Below are 27,835 nucleotides of genomic sequence, written 5' to 3' on the forward strand. Positions count from 1 at the left end.
CCATACAGTAGCTTTATCATAATCGTAAATTAAATCTACTCAAACTGATGATGGTGCAACTATTTGACTGGTTATTACGCATCGTGAGCATATAACACCAATGCTCCAGGAATAGTGTGGTTTGCCTGCTGTTTCTGGCAGAGTCTGAGTTGCTATTGACCTATAAAACCCTAAATGTTTTGGGGACTGTCTGCTGGGGACTGCCTCTCCCCCATGTAATATTGCCACAACTGGGATCAGTGGAGATGCTCAGTCCTGAGTCTTGTTAGATGAAAGGAGAGAGACTTGAGATCACTCCCCATGCTTCTGGGTCTGAAATTAGCCCATATTCACTCACCTTCAGGGAATGCTGCAGAGACCATCTATTTGCTCAGACATTTGAGGAGGCTTGAGTTGTCTGGGCTTTTGGGGGGGAGGTCTTGAGGAAGACAGTTATTAGCTTAACTTTAGGCTGGCAGGGATGTTATATTATTCAGGGTGCTGGGTTAGCAGCTGCATTTGATGGGTTGTACAACTGCCAGCCTCTTTGAATTAATGGAGGCGCTTAGTGGTTTTCAAACTGGGATGCGTGAGAGAAATCCTGTAATGGCAAACAAAGCAATTTATTTCGTAAGACTTGGCAATCTAATCATAGGTATATTATGACCCTATCTCAGATGGGTGTATACAGTAGACCACATTATTTGGAGAGGAGTATACAGCCTAGAAAGTTTGAAAACCACTGCAGTAGCAATTAGGATGGGTGATTTCCTGTTTGTACTAATGATAATGAACACTTTTGGATGGTTCTCTCCTTTATCCTTCCTCTATCTCCTTCCAGTTGTCTAGCACTGGCCTCTTCTGTTTCCCCATACTCACAACTTCTTTATAATATCAGGATACTCTGTCCTGTAGCTCTTGCTGTGTGGAAATGCTTTTCTCCCTCTCTTTCCTTACCTTTTTGTATCATTTAAAATGTCAACTTTGTTAGGACAATGTTAAATCATAGCTTTCCTTCCCTGAGTATATCTTAGTTTCTTTTTCTGTTTCTTGTCAATTGGTATTGTAACTAGGGGCCCTGTTGAAATTTCATTTGCTGTAGAATGTCAATGGTCCATATTTTAATAATCCTCTTGTCATCTATTTTTAGGATCTTGGAAACAAAGATCTTAACCGAGACAAAGTTTATTTGATTTGTCAAATAGTCCGGGTTGGAAGAATGGATCTAAAAGAGAGCAATATGAAAAAATGCACTCAAGGATTGCGACGGCCGTTTGGTGTGGCAGGTAACAATCATTTCATTTAAAATTATTTGCAGAATTTCCTTCTAATCACAGCCCATTTACATTTATTGTTTTTTTTTGTAATGAAAAATTTAAAAACTTGATTATTTAAAGGCAGAGACAAAAAGCATTAAGATGAACCTTAAAATGGAAGAATGCCTTTGATTAAACACATGAATAAAATATGTAGTAAATGAAAGCATGTTTAAATATTTGTAGTAATTACTGATGGAAAAAAATTCTCCAGGAATCTAGTGTGTGTGGTTTATTGAGCTGTGCAGCTTCAGCATCTCACGCAATATAAGAGCCTGATCCTGTCTACACTTAATAGGAGCAGAGTACTATATCCTCTAAGAACATAAGAATGGCCATACTGGGTCAGATTAATGGTCCATCTAGCCAAGTATCCTCCTTCCAACAGTGGCTGGTGTCAGATGCTTCAGAGGGAATGAACAGAACAGGGCAATTTATTGAGTGATCTATCCCATGTCATCCACGTTAACAGATAGCAGGTTTTTAAAACAAACAAAAGGAAGTATTTCACACAATGTACAGTCAATCTGTGAAACTCCTTGCCAGGGGATTCTGTGGAGGCCAAAAGTATCACTGGGTTAAAAAAAGAATTAGATAAATTCATGGAGCAGAAGTCCATCAATGGCTATTAACCAAGGTGACCTGGAACACAACCCCATGCTCTGCAGCAACTACGGTTCTTTAAGGATGTTGTCAGTATGGATCCTGCAACTCGCTCTCCATCCCTGCTTTTTGGAACATGGGCTTTGAGTCACAAGGGGACTGAGGAAGTATTGCCCTTTATGCCTTCATATGGGAGCACGAGGAGGCAGAGAGCGCATACTGATGCTCTGTCATAAATATAAAGGGAAGGGTAACAACCTTCCTGTATACAGTACTTAAAATCCCTCCTGGCCAGAGGCACAATATCCTCTTACCAGTAAAGGGTTAAGAAGCTCAGGTAACCTGGCTGGCACCTGACCAAAAGGACCAATAAGGGGACAAGATACTTTCAAATCTAGGTGGGGTGGCGGGGAAGGCTTTTGTCTGTCTGTCCTGTGTGCTTGCCGGAGAGAGATCAAGAAAGCAAGCAATCCAACTCCATTAGAATTAGTAAGTACTAGCAAGGAAATGCGTCCGTTTACTTTTTTTTACTTTTGTTTTGGCTTTTGATTTTCTCTGTGCTGAGAGGAAGATGTATTCCTGGTTTTCTTTTTGTAACTTTAAAGTTTTTGCCCAGAAGGAAATCCTCTGTGTTTTAAATCTGATTGCCCTGTGAGATAAACTTCCCTTCTAATTTTACAGAGGTGCTTCTTTTACCTTTTTTCTTTCTAATAAAGTTCTGTTTCTTTTAAGAGCCTGACTGATTTCTCTATTGTCCTAAGACCCAGGGGCTTGAGTCTGTGATCACTTTGTAAGCAATTGGTTAGGATATTATTCTCAAGCCTCCCCAGGAAAGGGGGTGTAAGGGCTTGGGGGGATATTTAGGGGGAATAGGAACTCCAAGTGGTCGTTTCCCTGAATCTTTGTTAAATCACTTGGTGGTGGCAGCGTACCCTCCAAGGGCAAAGAGTTTGTGCTTTGAGGAAGTTTTACCCTACACTGGTAAAAATAAGCTTAGGGGGTCTTTCATGCGGGTCCCCACACCTGTACCCTACAGTTCAGAGTGGGGAGGGAACCCTGACAGCTCATAGATTTTTTTTTTTTTTTTAAATGAAGTCTTTTGGCCTTGTGTCCATGAGGCTCGTGCACAAGTACAGTGGTATCAACGCTGACTAAAACAACTCAAAGAACAGCAAATATTGAAGAATGAAATAGAAAACTGTACATCTGACAACTTACATATTGGAAAACTAAGCTTCAGTGCCATTGGGTATTTGGAAACAGTTAATGGGAGGATAGGAATTAAAATAAACCATTTCTACATGGAAATTATATCATAGCACCTGGAAAAGGTTTTTTTTTCTTTTTCTTTCTCTCTCTCTAAACTTGTACACACACAGAGTTCAGCTTATTAGGTTTTAACAAAGGCTTTAGCCTCAAGTCTATTCATATTGAATTTCATCTCCTTGGGGAAGGTACAATGTATGGCACCCCAATTGAGTGTAAATAACTTTTTTGGTAAAGATTAACCATATATTGTACTTTACATTGCTAGCAATAACTGATGAAATACCATTGTATAATATCTTTCCATCTAATAACCTTGAAAATCATATCTTAAAATGCATACCTGTCCTGAAGCATAATGTTAGTGAGAGAGAGGAATAATTTTTCATGTTCTTATATATTAATGAATTTTATTTCTACTTTTCTAGTTATGGATATTACAGATACCATAAAAGGTAAAGCGGAAAGTGATGAAGAGAAGCAGCATTTCATTCCTTTTCACCCGTAAGAGTCAAATTTATTTTTTACAATACAACAATTCATTTTACATGCAAAAATTTCTGGCTATGTGAATGTGCTTGTCATGGATCTTTTCTTTATTACAGATAAAGTGATTTTAATTGCATTATATGAATATCAATGTCAGTACAGTCTGAAGTACTAAAAAGAAAACAAGTAATTTTATGGGAATATGAGTGAAAAATATTAATAAGATTAACGTGAAATGTGACAAAGACATGGAAGTTTTTTATAGGGCATCAGCTAAGTATAAATGAACTCAAACTGATGTCTTCGCTCCACACTACTGAACAAGTTGAAAGGTGACTGAATTTTGAAAAAGGAAGTTCAAATTTCAATTGCAATGCAAAGCAATCTTTGACTCTCAAATTGGTACTCACACATAAATGGAGATATAGGCTGAAGTATAGGCACACATTGGAAACCGTTATTGAATGGCATTTTGCATAATACTGCAAGTGTTTGTATGTTCTGTGGAGAATATACCAGTTTGCCAAGCACTTAAGCATTGGCCCCGCTTCCCTTTTTTACAATTCCATCTGAGTCATTTGAGCTGGGTGTCAAGAAGCATTCTTGAACTGGATAGTAGAGGAAAGGGGAAGGGGGTTCTAATGCACCTCTGGCTTCTGATGAGGAAAACTGTATTGGAAAAGGCACTAATTGAACCCATTAGGATTACCACACATATAGGGCCTAATCACATCAGCCACACTATCAGAGGCTCGTTCACCTGCCTGCACCTTCACCTGCCTGCGTTCACCTGCACATTCTTCAATGTGATATATGACATCATGTGACAGCAATGCCCCTCTGCCGTGTACATTGGGCAAACTGGACAGTCTCTACGTAAAAGAATAAACTGACACAAATCAGATGTCAAGAATTATAACATTCATAAACCAGTCTGAGAACACTTCAATCTCTCTGGTCACTCGATTTCTGATCTCAAAGTGACTATCCTTCAACAAAAAACTTAGAAAACAGACTCCAAGGAGAGACTGCTGAATTGGAATTAATTTGCAAATTGGATACAATTAACTTAGGCTTGAATAGAGACGGCGAGTGGTTGAGTCATTATACTAAGTAAAACTATTTTCTCTTGTTTATTCCCCTCTTCACCCCCCCCCCCCACTGTTCCTCAGATGTTCTTGTTAACTCCTGGAAATGTGCTGGAAATGGCCCACCTTGATTATCACTTCAAAAGGTTTTCTCTCCCGCCACCCCACTCTCCTGCTGATAATAGCTCTTCTTAAATGATCACTCTCCTTACAATGTGTATTTTTTCATGGTTTGTGTGTAGATAAATCTCCTCACTGTATTTTCCACTTCATGCATCCGATGAAGTGAGCTGTAGCTCACGAAAGCTTATGCTCAAATAAATGGGTTAGTCTCTAAGATGCCACAAGTCCTCCTTTTCTTTTTGCGAATACAGACTAACACGGCTGCTACTCTGAAACCACACATATCAAAAACCTTTGATTTTGCAAGAAGGCACGATCTGTTGTTGACCTGAATTTCATGGGTTAATTGTTATGGCTCACTACTGATTGCATCCTACCAGAAGATTTATAGGTTCTTATCCAATTCAGACTACAGAGTTCAAGAACTCAGAGAGTTCTATATCGGGAGAGGATTCTTGGAGTGCTTGGCAAGAACACGTACACTGAGGACAATACCAAATTGATAAAACCTTTATTGAAATTAACATTAAAAATAAGAAATGCAGTGAAACTTATAACTGCAAAAAAGTAAAAGAATTCCAAAACTCCTGGTTGTACAATTTCTATTATAAGTACTTAACCTAACATACTCACACCTTTCCTTGAGGACCCGGTAATACGAGGTGAAGGACCAGCCTCACTCCTGGCGTGCCCAATTACGCAATGGTGCTGTCTTCCCCAATGGTTAGGAATGTTGAGTAGTTATACTATACTGCACAAGCTGAGCTGATAGAATGATAAAATAGATAGATAGAGCTTAGAACTTAGAAGAGCTGAACTTCAAAGAACCGAACTGAACTCTCCTACAAGGTATTTTATAGGATCCTGACCTATGTAATTCAGGCCCAACCTACTATACCCAAATCTTATTTCCATAGCCTAAGAAATTTATAGGTACCCTTCTCCTATAGGTAGTGGTGAGCTGGAGCCGGTTCGCATGAACCGGTTGTTACATTTTGAAGCCGGTTTAGAACTGGTTGCTAAAGGGGTGGTACAAAGACACTGAGTGTGGTATCATTGCCTGGATAGGGTCACTGGGCTTTAACATCCAGAAAGGACATGGATCCAACACTATCTTAGGCCTGGTCTACTCTGGGGGGGGGGGGGGGAGGGGAGCGAGGGGAAGATCACTAAGTGCGTAGTGGTGGGGATTGGTAAATAATTTAAGTTGTAAAAGAACAATGACTGAGGGCATTGGCGCTATTGCTTCCTTAATTATTTGGTGTGTTCAGTGCTTACTAGGGAATTTTTTCTATTTTCCTTTAGAGTGGTTGCAGAGAATGATTCTTTGCACAGTCTCTTAGGAAAAGTCACAGCATCAAAAGGAGACAGTGGCGGGCAAGGTAAAGTAGTCTTTGTATGTAAGCAAAACAATACATTGTATTTATAAATCTTGGTTTCATATTTTTTTTAGTCTGGATTTCAAATCAGTCCCTGTACTTCAGTCATTGGGCTAGATATACTGTGACGCTGACAATGATGAATGTAAATCTTTGTGGGGGAGTTAGAGGCTATTTAGATAATAAGCACCTGTCTCACTGAGCGAAGTGGCTTTAGTTACGGTTTAAGTGGTAGCTGTTTTTTGGCTGAGGAGGTGGGAAAGGTGACATTTGTAAGCAGTTCTCTAGAGGAGAGAAAAATGGTAACTTAATTCAAACTCCAAAGTTTGTTAATTACATAATCTCTCGCTTTTTCTATAGGTCTGTGGGTAACTATGAAAATGCTTGTTGGAGACATGACTCAGATTAGGAAGGACTACCCCCATCTCGTTGACAGGACAACAGTTGTTGCAAGGAAGCTGGGATTCCCTGAAATAATCATGCCAGGTAGGAGGTGATTTGTTCTTCACTGAAAATAGACTTTCACCTTTTCACTGTAAAGCCTAGTATAAATACCTGTAATATTTAGCTTGGAGCTTACTTCAATGTACACTTCAGGGTGCTTTCTAATTTAAATATTAGAAGCTTACATCAATCAGTGAAATATAATTACTTAGAAAAAATGTAAGGATAAATCATTTAAAACAAAAATGCTTAAATGAAGACAAAGATCAGGGATGGTGTTGGCCCACTGCTCAGTGGAGAAGGTGAGCTGGTGATAGATGATGATAGGAAGGCAGAGCTGTTCAATGCATACTTTGCTTCAGTCTTCTCACAAAAAATAACACGTGACTGGACGACTTGTGAAATTACCATAGACGACAAAGAGGAAGGGATGCAGATCGGGATAAGTAAAGAACATTTCAGATCTTCTGACTAATTTGAATGAATTCAAGTTAGTGGGGCCTGATGCTATTCATCTCAGAGTGCTAAAGGAATTAGTTGAAGAAATCTTTGAGCCACTGGCAATAAGATTTGTAAATTCATGGATGATAGGGGAAGTCCTAGAAGACAGGAGGAGGGCTAATGTAGTGCCCATATTCAAAAAGGGGGGAAAAGGAGGAGCCAGGAAACTATAGACTAGTCAGCCTGACCTCGATACCTGGGAAGCTATTACAGAAATGTATAAAACGTTCAATTGGTGAATACCTGAAGGATGAAGGGGTGATCATTAGCAGCCAGCATGGATATACGAAGAACAAATCCATGCCAAACCAGCTTGATTTGCTTCTTTGATAGGGTGACTGGTTTGGTGGGTAGGGGGAAATGTGGACATCATATACCTGGACTTGAGCAAAGCTTTTGAGACAGCCCCACATGACATTCTGATAAGAAAGCTGGAGTAATGCAGCTCGGTGGAACTATAGTTAAGTAGATACATAACTGGTTAAACAACCACAAACAACAAGTAACTGTTAATGGAATGATGTCTGACTGGAAGGAGATCTTGAGTGGGGCTCCACAGGGATCTGTTCTGGGTCCAGTATTATTTTACATTTATATTAATGACCTGGATGTAGGAATAGAGAGCATACTGATCAAATTTTCACAGAAAGCTAGAGGGGTTGCCAACACTGTGGAGAATAGTGCTAAAATCCAAAGGGATATGGATCGATTGGAGAACTGGGCTATAGATGACGAAATGAAATTCAAAAAAGGCTACACTTAAGGAAGAAAAACCGAATGCACCAATACAGAATGGGTGATAACTGGTTTGGCAGCAGCACTGCTGAGAAGGATCTGGGAGTTGTCATGGATCACAACTTCAACATGAGTCAACATTGTGATGCTGTTGCAAAAAAGCAATGCAATTTTAGGTTGCATTAACTGGGGTATAGCAAGCAAGTCATGGGAGGCGATAGTACCACTCTATTCGACTCTGGTTAGGCCTGAGCTAGAGTACTGTGTCCAACTTTGGTCACCAAAGGAAAGGATCCCAAGGCGAACAACAAACATGATCAAAGGGATGGAATGTAAGCCACAGGAGCAAAGGCTGAAGGGAAAGAGGAGATTAAGGGGGGATATGATCACAGTCTTCAAATACTTGAAAGGCTGCCCTGAAAAGATGGAGAAAAGTTGTTCTCTCTTGCCACAGAGGGCAGGTCAAGAGGCAATGGGTTCAAACTATACAATGTAAAGATTTAGATTAGATCTCAGGAAAAAATTCATAATTGTAAGAACAGGACAACAGAACAGACTGCCTAGGGATGTTGTGGAAGCTCCTTCACTGGAGGCTTTCAAAAGGAGCTAGATGGCCATCTGTGTTGGATGGTTTAGACACAACAAATCCTGTATCTTGGCAGGGGAGCCGACTAGATGACTCTTGCGGTCCCTTCTAACCCTATGATTCTGATTCTAAAAGTACCATGTTTCTCATAAATTGCTTTCATGATCACTGCGTAGATAAGGAATTATTTACAGCTTTTATTAGTTGTTTGACTTTCATACTATGCTTTTGTTCCAGTTAAAATACCAATATGTATGAAGTCAGGCTACTAAATGTTTGTTTAAAGCCAATTTCTTGGTTCAGATTATCCAGACTGGCATGTATGTGGCATTATGGTTTTGATGACATCTCAATTTGTTCACAGGAGGAAAACAAAAAAAGCTGTTTTATAAAGCTCCCATTTGGGGGGGGAAACAGAATTTCATATCTTATTAGTCAAATTGAGCAACAGCATCTTAACTTCACCTCACCAGAAGGTGTCACTGCAGTCTGAGAGTTAGATGAGTTCCCTTTTAGGAAACACATTTTCTCGTTTCAGACCATACTATAAAATTTGATCAAATGAAAATATCAAAGCAGAACACTTTAAACTTTTCTTTAGAATGAACTTAACTTCATTTAATATAGTTCAGCATAGTGAGATGAGTATGTAAGTAATCATTATTACTTATAAAAACCCTCTTGGGTTTCCCTTTGATTTTGTAATATATTTTTATTCTTTTGCATTTCTGTCATAGGGGATATAAGAAATGATATTTATGTTACACTGACTATGGGTGATTTTGATAAGTACAATAAAACAACCCAAAGAAATGTGGAAGTGATCATGTGTGTCTGTGACGAAGAAGGAAAAGTGATACCAGTAAGTTTTTGTCTCTTGCCATTAGCATTAAACATGAAAATGTTAAACACATCTTAGAAGTAAGCCTTGCACTTCACATGAATTTTGAATAACATTGTAATGTAATATCCTGCAGTACATTTGTGTTCTATTTCTAGTGAGTTGTTTTGTCATGCTGGAATTGTTATATTTAATAAAAGCCTTACGTAGTGTGCATAAACCTGTAAAAGATACTTGCTGACCTGTTATCTCTGACTAGAGAGCAAACAGATGATCTGCTCTTATTGACTGTGACTCTGGAGATTTTCTCATGGGGATTCCTGGAAGAGTAATGTAATTACTATGTTAAACTAAATGTTCCATCTCCATTATACAACTAGCCAATGCAGGAATGGGACACAAAGACTGTATTCCTATCTCTTGGGTGGGCATAGCCTGCTTGAGTTAGGTAAGGTAGCAATGTATATATTTACTAGTTTTTTCATGGTGTCTCTCTTCCTTTTTTGTATAACTTTTTATTTGTCTCAAGACCTTAATAGCTGTCCAGTGTTTAGGAAGATTTTCTTCCACTTTGTTTTGAGCTTCATGCTATTCTTTTTGGAACTGTGCTGTATTCAGAAGAGTGAAAGCAGTGACATTTCTTAAGACCATGTAAATCTGGAAAAAAGCCTTACGCTGTCAGAATTGAGAATTCTCGTTAATGCATGTATGATGCAACAAATCTTCATTATGGGGCCAAATATCAAAATGTGGCCTCCAGCAGTGTGTGTGCACATCTGTCATGTGAAAATGAAGGAGAAAGACACCCCAAAGAGCTTTGGATCTCTAAGTTCTGTTGCCCGCATCTGCAAGTAATGATTTTAACCCATAAGTGCAAGTTTGGGGATGTTCAAGTGGAAGCTCAGTAAAAGTCCTTTTGGAAACCTAGCACTATTTTATGTCTTCACTTAATTTTCTTTAACGGTGCTTATCCCAAAGTTTAGGCACCTCTTAATTAATTCAGTACTTAATAAAATGACCATATTTAAATGTCCAGAAATAAAATCATAACTTACATTTTCTATCTTACTCTATTCATGCACCTTCTCCCTAACTGAATGAGAAACAAAGCACATCACTGTCTATATTTATAGCTTAAGTCAATCAGTTCAAGCTCTTTTTTAGACAGCACTCTTTTTAAACCTCTTTCATTACACAAAAATGCTCATCTGTTCATTTAAGATAATCTTGAGAGCACATAAATATTGGGAAGATAACTGGACTTCTGCTTTATCTAGATATAACAAAAGCAAAGCTGAATTAGAAATAGTACACAATAGAGAACACTAATGTGTTTTAAATTGAAAAACTGGCACTCAATTTATTTCTGCAAACAAGAGAGAAGGCCACTTTCTATAAGTAAATGTCACAGAATAAATTTAAACAACTCATGTGAGAATGGTGCATTATAAAACACCCTTTGGGGATATGTATTTCTACAAATTTAGATGACTATATTTCCTCAGTAGAACCCAGAAATAAAACCTCATTACTCCTCTTGATGTATCAATATTACTACCTTCTTGTCTCATGTTTAAAAGAATGACTTCATAAGGTAGGAAGTGGTTAAGATAGAGGGTTCACTGCTATCTGATATTTATAAATGTCTGGTGGCCAATACAATGTACAAATTTAGTTTTAGTTCCACCTACAGTCGAGAACAAGTACTATGCATGTGTAATTTAGTGTGCATCTAGTGTGCATGTGTCATAAATATAAAGGGAAGGGTAAACCCCTTTGAAATCCCTCCTGGCCAGGGGAAAGCTCCTCTCACCTGTAAAGGGTTAAGAAGCTAAAGGTAACCTCGCTGGCACCTGACCAAAATGACCAATGAGGAGACAAGATACTTTCAAAAGCTGGGAGGAGGGAGAGAAACAAAGGGTCTGTGTCTGTCTGTATGCTGGTCTTCTGCCAGGGATAGACCAGGAATGGAGCCTTAGAACTTTTAGTAGGTAATCTAGCTAGGTATGTGTTAGATTATGATTTCTTTAAATGGCTGAGAAAAGAATTGTGCTGAATAGAATAACTATTTCTGTCTGTGTATCTTTTTTGTAACTTAAGGTTTTGCCTAGAGGGGTTCTCTATGTTTTTGAATCTAATTACCCTGTAAGATATCTACCATCCTGATTTTACAGGGGGGATTTCTTTATTTCTATTTACTTCTATTTTTTATTAAAAGTCTTCTTGTAAAACACTGAATGCTTTTTTCATTGTTCTCAGATCCAAGGGTTTGGGTCTGTGGTCACCTATGCAAATTGGTGAGGCTTTTTATCCAACATTTCCCAGGAAAGGGGGGGTGCAAGTGTTGGGAGGATTATTCATTGTTCTTAAGATCCAAGGGTCTGAGTCTGTAGTCACCTAGGCAAATTGGTGAGGCTTTTTACCAAACCTTGTCCAGGAAGTGGGGTGCAAGGTTTTGGGAAGTATTTTGGGGGGAAGGACGCGTCCAAACAGCTCTTCCCCAGTAACCAGTATTAGTTTGGTGGTGGTAGCGGCCAGTCCAAGGATAACGGGTGTAATATTTTGTACCTTGGGGAAGTTTTGACCTAAGCTGGTAAAGATAAGCTTAGGAGGTTTTTCATGCAGGTCCCCACATCTGTACCCTAGAGTTCAGAGTGGGGGAGGAACCTTGACAGCATGTGTGAGGGATGCTCCATGAGTGAGGGATGCAGAATGTGCATGAGTGAGGGATGCTACATTTTTGATGGGTGATGAAACCCATCCCAAGTAGAAATAGAGGCAGAAGTGAGAGCTTGGCCTATTTTCCCCTCAGCACAGGGAACTAGCTACCCTGTGTGTGGGATCCCTGGCTGTACTGTGAGAGTCTTTTCAGTCAAGAGCTTGATGTATAGCAGGTGGCAAAAATTGGACATAGAATTGGATCTTTTTGGGGGTGTCACATTTTCTTCCCCTCTCTAAATCATAAATGGGGTATAAATTCAAGGAGAACAGTGACTGCCTTTCTGTGGTTGCTGTGTACTAGGGTGGCAGATACTGCTTGAAAACTACACCCAATTAGCTGGAGCTGAACCTGTTGGAAAGGGGTAAAGCAGACTTGCTGGTGCAAGTGGCATGATGACACCCTCAGGCAGACAGTGCTAAAGTTTGGAGCAGACAGATCCTGAGAGAAGGAGCCCAAACTACAGCCAACCAAGTGTAGAAGACTTAAATTGGGGCAAAGTTACTGTAGAGGCAGTAAAGCGTGCTGAGGCTTAATCCTGGGGTTTTATATAGGTTTATTTGGGAACACCTTTTTGTTAATAAAGCAGATGCCAAGAGAAGTGGCTCTATTTTTGGACCGAATGAGCACTCCCCTTTGGAGTGGGGTTGGGATGCTATTGGTGTGGGGTAGGGCCTATCCAGACCACAATGCACTTTGGGGCATAACTTTGAGTGTAGAAATGAAACACGACAAATGTAAAAATATGCCCTGAAATGAGAGGTACTGGGGGTAGAAGGGAGTCCCCAGGAGGGGGCCTTATTGCCAGCATGCCCCCTGCTCCTAGTACTGCCCCTAGAGGGAAGTCTCACTGAGCAAGACAATGGCCTGGGAATTCTGAGTTAATTCATAGGAGAGATTTTGGAATCTAAATTGGGAGTGCCTTCCTGAACTGAAGTAATCGTGTCCAGTTGAGCCTACTTTAGATTCAGAACCTTAAAAGTGGATGGACTACTTTTAGGAAAGAGAGGAGTGTTACTTTCTAAAAGACAAGGAAGCGAGTTCTAGAGACAGAAATCTTCCCTAGTTGTATTTGTAGTTTTCTGGCCATTTAGAGATTAAATAAAATAAGCTGCTTAAGGAAGCGTTCCCAGGCATTTCTCTAGGATTTTGTTGCTTGTTTTCTTGGAAAAGAGCCCTGTGAAATTTGAAACCCCAGAAAAGAGAGGGCTTTGGTGTCTTTGCTTTGCTTGGTCCTCCTTGGTTTCTCTAGCTGCATGGATGTCCAGCTAAACCTCCCAGAAAACTGAAAAAAGCAAACACAACTTATCAACTTCCCTTTCCCATACACAAACACCTACATCTTAGACCCTTTATGGAGCAAGTTATTTGCTGGGCACTGGCTGCATGCTAAAGGAATTAAAATCTCCTGAGGTTGCCCAAGCCTTCTCTATTCTGGCACTTCCCACTGTTGGAAGTTTTTTGTGATTCAGGGTTGTTCAAGCGATTGTGTTTATGTGGATGTGTCATAAATATAAAGGGAAGGGTAACAACCTTTATGTATGCAGTAATATAAAATCCCTCTTGGCCAGAGGTACAGAATCCCCTTATCTGTAAGGGATTAATCAGTTCAATTAACCTAGTTAGTACCTGACCAGAAGGACCAATGTGGAAAGAAGATACTTTCAAATCTGGGGAGGGAGAAGCTTTGTTTTTGTGCTCTGTGTGTGTTCTCTCGGGAGATAGAGAGACCAAGCAAATAATCCAGCTCCTACTGAATGATACATCTAAAATTACAGGAATAGTAAGTAATAGCAAGGAAATGCGTTAGAGTATCTTTTGTTTTAGTTTGTGAATTTTCCCTATGCTTAGAAGGAGATTTATCCCTGGTTTTTGTAACCTTAAAGTTTTGCCTACAGGGGAATCCTCTGTGTTTTGAATCTGATTACCCTGTAAAAATTATCTTCCATTCTGATTTTACAGAGGTGGTGCTTTTACTTCTTTTTCTTTATTATAAAGTTCTATGTTTTTTTTTTTTTTTTAAGAATCTGATTGGTTTTAGTGTCCTAAAAACCCAGGGATTTCGCTGCGCTCACCTGTACCAATTGGTGAGGATATTATTCTCAAGCCTCCCCAGGAAAGGGGGTGAAGGGATTGGGAGAAATATTTTGGGGAGCAGAAACTCCAAGTGGTTCTTTTTCTTGAATCTTTGTCTAACTCACTTGGTGGTAGCAGTGAATACTGTCCAAGGACAAGAAAGGATTTGTGCCTTGGGAAAGTTTTTTAACCTAAGATGGTAGAAATAAGCTTAGGGGGTCTTTCATGTGGGTCCCCACATCTATACCCCAGAGTTCAGAGTGAGGAGGGAACCCTGACAGGATGTCTGACCCTGGCCTACTTTCTCCTGTGAAAGTTTTAAAATAAATGCCCTCCTGAGGCACAACACGACTATGTAGTGGTACTACACACTATTTGTACTTCAGTTAGTCAATATATAGTCTTCTCTTGCAGTCTTTGCGTGTACAAAACTTGCATGGATTTCAATGGGAGCCACATAAGGGGTGATAGAGCTGCATGCACTAGGCTGAAGGCTACTTTTATTGTTCAACTTGGTTGCAGTACAAAAAACAAAACAAAGAAGAAACACGCTGGAAAGCATTAAAATACCTCTTGGTGGGAATAGAAGACATTTGATCATATTTTACACGTAGGATGGTTGACGTTTCTATACTTGAAGTAGATTATAATCTCCTTGAGCCAGAGACTTCCTTATGTATTTCTATCACAGTGGGTTGCTGGTCTGACTGAGGTCTCTAGGTGCTATCACAGTACAAATAATACAACCTTCTTTTATTATTTGTGCAATAAACAGAATATCCTGTACTCCTTTTTATATGTGTCTTTAAATGTAGCACTGTAGCCTCTAGCTGTAAACAATTCTTGTTTTGCATTTAAATTGGAAGATGCTTTTCCATTTAAATTTGGTTGATGGTGTTCTTGGTTCTGTACAATGGGCCAAATTCACCTCTGGAATAAACAAGGTGAATTGCATTGATTGAGTATAGTGAACCTATACTCATGCCAATAATCAAGTTAGCCTCTGAATACTGTTGTGAGTGTTGCACCCTCTAAAGATTTGTAGAAAGATTGGCACTAGCATGTATTTAGAGTTAAAAACCCCTGTCTGAAGGTTTAGAAATAATTCAAGTAAAATACAGACTGATCAATGCAAGCCCATCAGGGAACTTATTTTGTATGGAATTTTTTTAAAAAAAATCCGATAAATACATCAGTGTTACAAACAAGTGACCAGACTGGTTACCATTAGGGTCAGAAATTTTCAGAATGTTTTATATTGATAGAGTGCTGCTAATATTAGATAATTGTATTCATTTCCTTGTAGTGTTTTGACTTCTTTAGCAATCAGAATGTGAGGTGTGAGAAACAGGATGGGAAATGTGATCTGATGATCTGGTCATGACTTCCTGCTTCTCCTCATGGCTCTGATTTCTAGAATGCTAGTATTTATTATAGTTAAACAGCTTTTACTTCTAGTTCTTTGGATGAATTTTGTAAATCTGTTATGCAGAAAATATGTACCTTGTTGGAGTGTTCTTAAGTAGGAGAGTTTTGCCATTTACACAAAATAACTAAGTTTGTATTTTTTTTCTCTTTTTGTGTAAGAATGCAATTTGTTTGGGAGCAGGGGACAAACCTGTAAGTGAATACAGATCAGTTCTCTACTATCAGGTCAAACAGCCACGCTGGATGGAAACATTAAAGGTATGACACAAACATTTTTCATTTATATTTTCCACTTCAGTTGTCAGGTCCTATCTTTTCTCCTAAAAAACAAACAAACAAACCAAAACAACAACAACCTATTACAGTACAACTCACATTTTTTGTAATATTTTTTTGTAATATTTCAAATATATTTTTGAAATATAGTTGCATGTATGTCCTTACATCAACTATCAGTTTGGGATACATGATAAGTGATGCTTAAAGTTTCAGTCCAGAAAGCTGTGTTAGGATTTCTTGTTGTTGTAGCAGCAAAACCCATAAGATCATCTTAGTTTACCTTATGTCCTGAATATGCCATATTGAAAATGAAGTACACCATTAGCTGTATTGGTGTAAAATAGAGAAAGTGAGAAGCTTGAGTGATTAAACGAGTATGGTAAATAACCTCCTGTAAATTTTAGATTGTTATGGTCTTGGATGTCTGTTAGAGAAGAACTAATAGACACCTATGTAATGAGTGTTTAATTGTAATAGTCTGGAAGGTTCTGAAGGCAATAATTACAAAACATGGCTCAAGGTTACTTGACAAGTCTACAGTCAATGCTTTTTTGGAAAAGTGCTATGGAAGATGGGCTGAATTATGTTAGTAATCTGTGTAATAAGTCTGCGACTGCACCAATGTATGTAGTGACAGTGGATAGAGGAAGGTAGGTCATCTGCAGCTGTAAAACATGTTTGTAGTTTTGAAAGCACTGATAAATGCATTTTGATATCTTGTTGCCGTTTTAAATTTTGGCAGTAACTTGAATAGATTTTGTATTGAAAGCCATGAAAAATAGTTGTGCTTTCAATTATTTGAAAATTGGGGTTTGAAGTCAGATTAAGGTAGTGTAAAATGCTGTGTTGTAGCTAGTGATGTTCAAGATAGTCTCATGTGACTTCAGGAGCCACCACTGTCTAAGCAATAAAGAGAGACAAGGTGAGTAAAGTAATACCTTTTACTGGATCAACTTCTGTGGGTGAGATAAGATTGCCTGTCTGTCTTTCATCCACAGAAGTTGGTCCAATTAAAGATATTACCTCACCCACCTTGTCCTGCTAATATCCTGGGACCAACACAGCTACTACTATACTGAAAATAGGAATAACCACAAGATGGACATCAGAATTATATTATATAATTTAAAAATCTGATATGTGACCCGTCAGATCATGAGAATGTTTTATATTAATGGAGTGCTGCTAATATTGGATAACGTATTCATTTCCTTGTAGCGTCTGTGACTTTTAGCAATCAGAATGAGAGGTGTGAGAGTGGGTGGGAATGTGATCTGATGATCTGGTCATGACTCCCTTGTTGTCTTCATGGCTTTGATACTGACTTGCTCTGCAGCTTTGGGAAAGTCATTTAATATTTCTCTACTCCAGCTCATCCATTACTGAAGAGGTATAATTACCTCCATAGGGCTTTATGATTGATGTTAAAGGGTTTTGAGAGGTATTCTATAAATCCATATAATTAACAGTACAATTTCACTTTCCTTTTTTGTTTTTGTTTTCTAGTACATGAAATTTTGTCTGCCCTATAACTGATGGCTTTATCCATACTCGCATGCAAATTGGAATTGGTCCTGATGAACATTTTCATTCTGGACTGTATAATAGAAACCCAGGCACCCAGAGCTCAGTCTACTTCCTCCTGCTGCAGTCCTTTCTTACACCCTCCTCTATTCTGCTTCACTGTGGTGCCTAATGACTGTGGAATTCATTAGGAATTCCAAGCAGATGATTTCAGGACTAGGGTCTCTTCTGCTTCCCGAAGCCAGGCCTAGGCAAATGTGTTTTGTGTATGCAAGGCTTTATAGGGCCAGCATACAGGTGGGAAACAGCAGCACTGATTTTTGCATGTGGTTATATCTGTCTCAAGTTTCGTCAGGTGCCCCCTCTTGCCCACTCACCAGATGGCTGTGAGTAGGGTTGCCAACTTCCTAACAGCACAAAACAGAGCACCCTGGCCCCACCCCTTCCCCCAAAAGCCCCCCACCCCCACTACATTCCCACTCCCTCGGAGGCTCTCTCCCCCCACCCTTACTCACTTTCACTGGGTTGGGGCAGGGGGTTGTGGTGTGGGAGGCGTGGTGCCAGAAATGAGGGGTTCAGGGTATGTGTGCGGGGGTCCAGCCTGGGGCAGGGAGTTGGGGTGAGGAAAGGGATGTGGGCTCTGGGGTGGGGCTGGGGATGAGGGGTTCAGGGTGTGGGAGGGGGCTCTGAGTTTCGGGGGGGGGGGGTTGGGTTTGGGTGCAGCTTACCTCGGGCGGCTCCCAGTCAGTGGCACAGCAGGGCTAAGGTGTCCTGGCAGTGTGCTGTGCTCCGGAAGGGACCAGCAGGTCCAGCTCCTAAGCAGGAGGGCCATGGTCCTCTGAGCGCTGCTCTCGCCCAACGGCCCTGCTCCCCAACTCCCATTGGACGCGGTTCCTGGCCGATGGGAGTGTGGAGCTGGTGCTCGAGTTGGGGACAGCACGCAGAGCCCTGTGGCCCCTCTGCCTAGGAGCTGGACCTGCTGGCTGCTTCCGGGATGCAGCATGCTGCCAGGACAGGTAAGAACTAGCCTGCCTTAGACCCACAGCACTGCTGACCAGACTTTTAATGGCTTGGTCGGCAGTGCTGACTGGAGCCGCCAGGGTCCTTTTTTGACTGAGTGTTCCGGTTGAAAACAGGACACCTGGCAACTCTAGCTGTGAGGAGCCCACTGGACCCCACGTGTTTTAAGCCTCCAGAGTTGAACAGAATCCAGGCACTGCCTCTGGTTGGGATCCCTCAACATACTCACAGGGCGATGATCCTCCATTTAGCACACTCTTCTGAAAGCTGAAATTTTATGATCCAGCTGCCTACCCCCTGTTACCAGTGCCAACTGCTCTCTCTCTCTCCTAAAGCTTAAACACTCTCTCTTCGAGAACTTCCACCATCTGGTTGCTCTGTGTCCGCAGGTTAACTCTTGAAGGGCATGTGTGTAAGACATAATGCACAGACTGACTTTCAGAGGATTCTAAACCACTATTGCTCTTAATCACAAGAAATACACAGGTCTAGACAAAAATAAGTCTATATACATTTATCTGCCTTCGTTTCCTCACCAGTCCAGAGCATATGTTTCAAACTCCCTCAAGTTGATACTTCCCATCATCAACACCTGGCTCCTTTGTCCTGCTGCTAGTAATTTTCCGCTCTTCAAACCCGAGCCTACTTACACGCAGGCTGGAGGAAGTGGCTTCTCCCAGCTCTAGACACCCTCCTCCTTAGCATATATACTGAGCAATCAGAGTACAGTCATTAAAGGTAACTCTTCTTCATTGTCCCTCATCTGGAAGAGATGTGCTTACAAGCTTGTCAGCAATAATTGATATACAGAGGCATTCCTTGATGCAGCACTTTTCAGTAAGAACAACTTCACAATGTCAACCAGAATTTGTAAATTGCCCAGATTGCATGAGTGGCTAAACCCAGCAATTAAAGGAATGGTGGATATTCATTTCAAAGTAGACAAGTTTCATTATGTGCTATAACTTCTGATTTATAAAAGGTGGCAGTCCCCATTGAAGACATGCAAAGAATACATCTGCGTTTCATGTTCAGACATAGGTCATCTCAAGAGTGTAAGTACAGAAATTTATTCTTTTTGTTTGCAATCAAGGTTGCCAGTCCTTCTAAAAAAAATAACACATGATTTTGTACTTTGTAGCTAAAGACAAGGGAGAAAAGAATTTTGCAATGGCCTATGTAAAGCTCATGAAAGAAGATGGTACAACTCTGCAAGATGGCTCCCATGAGTTGGTAGTCTTAAAGGTATAGTAATGAAGGTTGTTGCATAGAAGCAATTATTTTTTTCACTGACTTTTTTACTATTCAGTCTTCTATGATATTCCCAATTTTCCATGGTCTTCCTCTCATTATCCTACTAAAGACTTAAATTATGTGGTCCTTCCTCTGAATGGACGAGACTGGATTCATCTTTTTCTAGAGTTGGTCAAGATGACCCCAAACATCTGCTATAGGTAGGAATCATTGTAGAATGACACAGGACAGTTGCTGTTCCCACATTTTAACCTTTGTTGCCCTGCTTAAAGTCTACTTTGTCCCTACTTCTAGAAGCTTGGGACAAAACTCAAGACCTGGACTGAAACCATCATTAGAGCTTGGAATATGATTCAGTTAATTTTACCATGATCTCTCCTGCCTTGTGAATAATCTGTGAACAGTTTGTGACTTTCTAGTATTTGTGAGGGGTTGGTTGCTTTATAATTACAATGAATACTAAGATGTGGATTGTATATGGTCAGTTGCAGGGATTTGGATACTGGACATTTGAACAGTGCTGGTTTGTTCTGATTGGCCACAAATAACATGGTTGACTTTCCCCCCGCCCTGTCCCTAGTTGGATGCATGATATTAAACTTGGGTTTCTCAGGCAGATACTGAAGACAGGGAATTGGAAATGAATTTCCTGAAAATATGATCAATCCTGTACTTAATTAGTTGTTTCCAAATGTGTTCTGTCCAGTAAACTAGTTTTTCTGTAATATTCATGGAAAGCTATAACAGAGGCCTGCACACAACTAAAGCAAATTGTTTATAAATTCCAGTGGAGATTAATGTGTTTTTTTTAGATATTTGCCCACCTCTTGTTGGTGTTAAAACTGATAAATATTGAGGCCAGAAGGGACCATTATGATCATCCAGTCTTGACTGATTGTATAATGCAACCCATAAAATTTCAGCAAGTGATTCCTGCATCAAGCCCATAACTTCTGGTTAAGCGAGAGCATATATATTAGAAATGCTAAACTGAGTTGGCACATTATATTTGTGGTAGAAAATAGATCATTTCTGACAGAGAAATGCTACTTCTAGAATTCAAATACAGAAACACCAGTGCTAGGCATTTAAAAACATGAGTCAGGATCCCAGAAATGGAAGGGCTTTAAACTCAAGAGGTTTTAAATACCTTTTAAAGTTTTTAGGGGTGGTGGCTTTTTCCCCCTTTTTTTTTTTGCCTTCTGATGTTCAGTCCTTTGGTGTGCACTTGAATCATGTTTTCAAGCTTTTCTCTGAAAGTTAGAAACTTTCTATTCAAAATGAAAGCTGTGACTCTCATGTATCTTTTTCTTTTAAAAAAATCCTAATTGTGAGACTGATAAAATTGAGGAAGCAGGCAACACTTGCCAATGTTCTAGTACATCTTCAACTTCAAAAGTGACCTTTCTGCCCTCAATATATCTCTTGATAATTTTCAGGGTTTTCCTGTGCTTTGCTTGGCTGCAGCTAGAGAATGGACATCTCCTCATGAGATGGAAACCTTTTTTTTTTTTTTAATGCTTTTGAGTGAGAACCTGAACTGAGTTAGGCACCAAGCCCCTTTTTACATCTTGTCAGTCTGGGAAGCATCTCTGACTTCTCTTAGGGATGCATTCGCATGAATTATCTCAAGAACTATTTAAACCATAAAAACTGACACCATAGGTCTGTTGGCACACAGCCCTTCTTTCACAGGCCAAACCTTTTGGAGCTATGGTAAATATCAAAGAGTAAGTCTCCTGAATCTAGAAATCCTGTGCCGAGTAAATTTCAGGTCAGCGCACTCTCCTCCACATCTGCTACACTTGGTCTACAGGCTGGCAGTTGCACCTTCTGATATGGTCTGGAAATTCAGCTTCAAACCTGAACAGTCATGATATTTGAATAGTTGCAACAATATTGGGTACAAACTGTGAACTGATGGATGTACTATATGGTGCAAGTAGCTATTCCAAGAGCTGTAGTTAGGTATATTCTATTTTCCTTCCCTAGTACCTACCATTTCATAATCTGACTAAAGTGGTTGTTCGTTTGTTTTTTTCATTTTAATAGGCTTCTTTTGCTAGAAGCTTGTGTTGGGGAGACTGTTTTCAGTTCTAGTCTTAATTGTCAACTGAGTATAGTTTTCCCTAATTTCTCATTTCTGAATCATTCCAATGTAATCAAGTTGGATTTTATGACAAACTGAATGCAGTCTGTTGTAGTATCTGTCCTCCCTAATCAATATCCAAGTGCATAAAATTATTGAGAGGACCTCTAAAATAATTTTACAGAATACAGATTAACTTCGCCTGATACAAAATTATGCTGTCATTTTCTTTGGCTCATCACTATTCACAACCTCTCTTAGAAGGCCAAACACCACAATTCTGTTTTGATTGACTCTCTATGGAATGTCTTCAAATCAGAAGAAATAATCTCCTGTTTTACAACTTGCCGATTATTCCTGAATAACATCTCTAAGATATCACCTTCCCCTCCATCCAGATAATCCAGGTCACCCTCCTGTTAGATCTCAATTACTGCAACATCATCTTCTGTGACCTTGAATTATGCAGTCTCGACCCCCTCCCCCCCGCCCTTGTAGCCATTCAAAATGGTGCTTCAAAGAAAAATTTCCAGGATTCTTGCTTTGATCACATCATCCTCTTTGCATCCCTTCACTGTCCTCTTCTCTTCTCCATTTCATCAAACACAAACTACTTTGCCACTTTCAAGGCCCTTCATGTCCTATCCCCACTTTACTTCTCTGTCATGTGCTATTGAGAGGTCAACTCCAGCCTGCATTCTGCCACTGGTACCAGCCAGCATTGTCCACTTATTACATTTTCAAACAATCACCTTTCCAATTTCTTCTGGGCTGCCCTTTGCATATGAGAAGGAGCACCCTTTGAGCACCCTTAAAGTCACCCCTCCTTAAACTTTTCCTGTGGTGCCTAGAAAAAAAATCTTGACAGTGGTGAGGTTGCTGGTGTGTCGCGACTGCAACTTTCTTCCTGACCAGCATTGTTTGTATTTACTTGTGCTCCCCCGTCTGTGTGCAGTCACCTGTTTTCTCTTACCTATGCTTACTTTGTAAACTATTTTGGGGGCAGGGACCCTCTTTTTGTTATGTTTGAGCAGTGCCCAATGCTTGTCCAGGACTGTGATTCCTATGCATTCCTGCAATACAAATAATACATAACTAATATCTTTTCAGGGTGATAGTAAGAAAATGGAGGATGCCAGTGCTTATTTGACTCTACCTTCCTCTCGTCAACATGTGGAGAATAAAGGATTGACCTTAAGCCGAAGTGCTAGCAGTGTGGGAGGACTCTCAGTAAGCACACGGGATGCCTTTTCTATTTCAACTCTGGTTTGTTCAACAAAGCTAACTCAAAATGGTATGCAGTTCATATTCTTGTGTAAGCATTTGAAAAAGGCTATTACACGTTCTTAAAACTCACACGGACATTAAAAAGCTATCTTCTCTGCCATTTATTTCAGTGGGTTTACTGGGTCTTTTGAAGTGGCGCATGAAACCAGAACTGCTACAGGAAAATTTAGAAAAATTGAAGATTGTGGATGGTGAGGAAGTTGTGAAGGTACCTCCTTTCCAATGTTACATTCAGTTACACAACTGCTGTTCTGTTGTTGTTGGCGCTCTGTAAATAGCAGACTGCTGAGTTCCTCTCCCCTTTACAGATGATTTTGTGAACCTTCTGCTTCTCCTTTGACAGAGGATAGAACATTTAGGCTTCTATCAGGCTGTTGTTCATGGCATTCAACAATCATCTGATAGAGGGGATTAGATCGTGATATGGTTGGTTATTCATGACCTCTATTATTTTTTTCCATTTAGTAGAGTAGGTATGCCATTGTTATTCCAGAACCTAGTCTTCCTCCACACAATGGAAAGAATACACCATTCCAGTCATTTAGGAAGAGGTGATGTTGCAGAGTGCAGCTGCACATCACTCTTCCCTGAGATCAGAGATAATTTTCTCTGATCACATAAAACCATTACAGTGACAAAGTTTTGTCATTAATGGTACAAGATGCTCAGAGGAAACAATTTTCAATATATCTTAGTACCAATCTTGGTGAAAGCAAAATACAGTTTGCACACTTATAAGGATTCATCTAGTGGGACAGTAAGAATAATTTTAAAATAGATATTAGGTACAATATGGATGGAGAAAATCATGTAGCCACTATAGGATGGTAATTTAGGATTTCATTAGTATTATGAGGAAGTGTCCTCATATTAGACAGTTTAATATCAGAAGTTCCTATGCTGACCTCACACATTGTTGCTTGCTGGGCCATGTTTGAACAAGTGTGCAAGAGTACAATAAAATTTTGATGTTAGATTAATGTCATTTGATTCACTAGCAGATATGAACATATAGCCCACGGTATTTGACTTCTTTCAGCTATACATATAAAATTTATTTGACCAAATATCCTTTTGCAAATTTGAAATGCATGTGCAGAAGAAAATCTAAGTGACAACATAACAAATGTTTAGCCTAGATGAGAGTAGATTAGAGGTTGTAATACTGAAAGAGCTATTGGATAAATCTGAATCCCTGTACGTTAACAAATGCAAGTGATGTGCATTTACTTTAAATATCAGTTGTTTATTGCTCCATGTAAAGACTATTTGCAAGGTTGCAGAAGTAGCTAAAACTGGCAGATACAAATCCTCAAGGGAAATAACTTCTGTAACTTCCCATTCATAAAGGCGCGTGCCTCCAATTTTTATTAGTGTTTTTCCAGAAGGTAGAAAGATGGCTTAATCTTGGTCTTTCTCCTTGTCAAATTGTATTCCCCATATGTGTATCTACATCTATCTAGCTATATGTCACTAGCAGAGGCAGTAATACTGTCCTGCATCCAACAAGTATAGCTTATTTTCTGTGTACTTGAAGCTTCACATAGTTGTCTTCTGGGACACCCACCTTGATTAAGGGAATATTGCTCAGCTAACTCATAGTCCCATGAATATTCCAGACATAGTATTAATCCAACACTTAGAGGTCCTTAATTCAACATCTGACTGCTTCCACATGCCTTAGCCAATGTAAACATGTTATTGTTGTTAGTTTGTGGTGCCGTGTCTCTTCCCGCTGCACTTTGTATGTGTTCAAATCATTGGGAAAATAGCTTAAACAACCATTTTCCCCCCTGCCATCGGAACTTTACTTTGCATCTGTAGTTTACTCTTCAGGAAACTAGAAAACTGACTTACTATGCAAAACAGGTGACGAAGGCTAGCACACCTTATACCTGGGTCCCATAAATATATCTCTGGCTGTGTGATCCAGGCAACTGCAGACTCATTAGTCTGATCAATATATGCAAGGCTTTAGAACAAATTGTGAAGGAAAGAATAATTAGACAGACATAAATAGGAGATAATGCAACATGGTTTTACCAAAGGTAGGCTGTGTCAGACTAACCTGACATCTTTCTTTGATAACTGATTCTATAGACAAGAGAAATGTGGTAGATCTAATTTATATGGACTTCAGTAAAGCACTTGATAAATGACAATGAAAGTCCATTTAACAGATTCCGGACTGCATCTTCAACACAACACAGAATTCTTGAATCTTACAGTAACTGTTGAATATACATGTAGTTTTTATCCAAGAAATAACAAACATTTGCTTTCAGCTAAGCTTTTTTTAAAAACTTTTTTCTTTCTGCCCTCTCTAAAATGACACTAATGAAAACCTTCCCTGATCCTTAAAGTTTTGAAAGAAAGATAATCTTAAGTGCATAAACCAGCCTCTAATTAAATTAATAAGGTACTTCCTGGCGGGCAAGAAACTCCATAATTGTCTACTAAAGAGTTTCTGCCCCTTCCTCCAAAGCATCTAGTGTCAGCCACTGTTGGAGATGATGATGAATACAGATGGGTTCCTGGCCTGATCCGTTATGCTTTCTTCTTCTCAAGTGGGGTTAAAGATTTATCTATCTGGGGACTAATTTTGCTACCTACCCCCTTTTTTTTGGCGCTTCACCTTCGTGGGTATTTTCTTTGTGCAGAGAAGACAGGATTGGGACGTTACTTGTGAAAAGCACCACTTTGTTGCTATTCTGACACTCTCAACTATACATCAGAGCTAAATTTTAATTTTGGACTTATCATAGACAGGTGATTAAAAAAAAATTAGGGAAGAGGATAATAGTAAACATTGCCCACAAATCTAGTTGGTAAAGGAATGTTTGCCTTCTGCTGCTGTCAACAGATATACAATAAGCATTGTTTTTATTGCTGGGTTATGTATGCTGCATTTTTTAAAAATAGGAATATATTATTAATGCTCTGCCGCCTTATAACAAATGCAAGATGGGTAAGAATTTGTGGAAAACTGAGCAATGTTAATCTGTATAATAGTTAATTAAGACATAAAGAGAAGGCACCCAAATTAGGAGTCATGTAATTTAAATCAACCTTACCCTTTAAGTCTAAAATCAACTAATGTTACAATAGCTACCTCTGTTCTATGGGGCTGGGGAGAAAAGTGCGGTACCCACTAGGGACTGGGGGTGGTGCCAAAGTCGATTCAAATCAACAGGGGTCTTATTATTGACTATAATGGGTTTTGGCTCAGGCTCTGGAGGGATAAACATCTTTTGTGCTGTTACCTTTTCAGGATAAAAAGAGCAAATATTGATCTATATCACTCAAAAAGACAGTTATTGTTTTAATTATGTACAAACTACAGATAGTGATAGTTTTTTTTATCAATGCTGAGACTCTGTGAACTAAGTGTATGTTATGGACTAACCAATCAGAACCTTCAGGGGCATGGGCAGATTTCCGGAACTAAAAGCTATATTCTCTGAGGTGCATCATAAAAAAACAATTTTCCCAGGGGCCTCCAAAAATCCATCCAGAGGAAACCAAGTTCTATTACCTGCGAAATGAATTCTCATCATGTGATTTTCCAAGTTATTTTAATTATTTTGTCTTGTTTCATTTTCCATCATATAGTTTCTCCAAGACACTTTGGATGCCCTGTTTAACATCATGATGGAACATTCCCATAGTGATGAGTATGACATTCTAGTCTTCGATGCACTGGTAAGAATCATCATAGGAAAAAAAAGACTACACTGCAAATAGAAAAAATGAGCAAATGGACTCAAAATGCACTGAAGACGCTGCACTACTAAAGTGTCATAAGAGACTCCATAGTGTGTATATACCGCAGGGAATTAGTGTTAAAATAACATAAAATGAGTTGATGAAATGTTGCCTTTGAGTGTGTCACACTGTGTGGAGTGGCTTATGACCATAAGTGCTCGCTTCAGAGCAGACACCCCAAACTGGTGATATGTTCTTTAACCCTGTAACAAATCTGATCTCCAAAAGCACTATAACAGTCTTACCATGAAGGCACAGACAGTCCCCTTGAGCATTCTAGCCTATCTTGCCACTTAGGCAAACTAGACTAAGTGATAAATGGTCACTTACACCAAAAGTCACAAAATATTCAGGTTGTTCCTAGTCTTAATAGACCAGTCACTTACCCCAGATGAATTTGTACCTCGGATCTCTCACCAAAGACAACACTGGTAGTCAGACCTATAGTAAACTAAGAATTTATTGACTAGGAAAAAGAAATCAGAGTTATTTACAGGTTAAAGCAGGCAGTCTGTGGTTCCAAAAGGTGACAGATGTAGACATCTGCCGATTCAAAATGTCTTTCAGGGCAAACCCAGAGTAACTATGGGGATCTCTGCTTCAGTTTAGTGTGTCTGGCCCTGTCTGAGTCCAAATATCAAAAAAGAGATGAAAATTTTTCTTTGTTCTCCTATTTTATTTCCTCCCACCAGCATTCAAACTGATGATATGGGCTTCCTTGCATGTAAACACTTTTGTGGGTCTGAGAGAGCCATTAACTAAGTCTTTGTATTGTGATGTTCCACAATGGCCTATTTAGTTCTGATAGTCCTCCTTGATAGGCAGTGGACTAAAATCTAAAAATATTGTTATAAATCTGGTGCCCATCTTAACAACGCTAACACAGGTGAGCTGTACTGGTTTCCAGCAATGAATGTCGGTGCTCAGCTGAAGCCTAAAGTCTTGGCAAAAGCTGGCACCTGGTCTGCCAGCATCAGAGTGAATAGCTAAATTTGCTGAAACTGTTCATCAAAGTGTGCACAAATGTTTCAGAATGATAAATAC

At 39.5% G+C, this 27,835-nt stretch overlaps 1 protein-coding gene across 1 annotated transcript in view; it reads left to right on the forward strand.

The window, feature by feature from the left end:
* Positions 1–27,835, forward strand: part of DOCK2 (dedicator of cytokinesis 2) — a 501,787-nt gene that overhangs the window by 64,459 nt on the left and 409,493 nt on the right. Inside the window, exons 10-20 of the mRNA XM_073355961.1 lie at positions 1,130–1,265; positions 3,593–3,668; positions 6,170–6,246; positions 6,604–6,729; positions 9,247–9,371; positions 15,733–15,831; positions 19,379–19,451; positions 19,538–19,641; positions 22,850–23,033; positions 23,137–23,234; positions 26,639–26,728. Coding sequence (XP_073212062.1) covers positions 1,130–1,265; positions 3,593–3,668; positions 6,170–6,246; positions 6,604–6,729; positions 9,247–9,371; positions 15,733–15,831; positions 19,379–19,451; positions 19,538–19,641; positions 22,850–23,033; positions 23,137–23,234; positions 26,639–26,728 — 1,188 coding nt within the window. The remainder of the gene's footprint in view (positions 1–1,129; positions 1,266–3,592; positions 3,669–6,169; positions 6,247–6,603; positions 6,730–9,246; positions 9,372–15,732; positions 15,832–19,378; positions 19,452–19,537; positions 19,642–22,849; positions 23,034–23,136; positions 23,235–26,638; positions 26,729–27,835) is intronic.

The sequence above is a fragment of the Lepidochelys kempii genome, chromosome 8, assembly GCF_965140265.1.
Source record: "Lepidochelys kempii isolate rLepKem1 chromosome 8, rLepKem1.hap2, whole genome shotgun sequence".
In the NCBI taxonomy this organism is placed as follows: Eukaryota; Metazoa; Chordata; order Testudines; family Cheloniidae; genus Lepidochelys; species Lepidochelys kempii.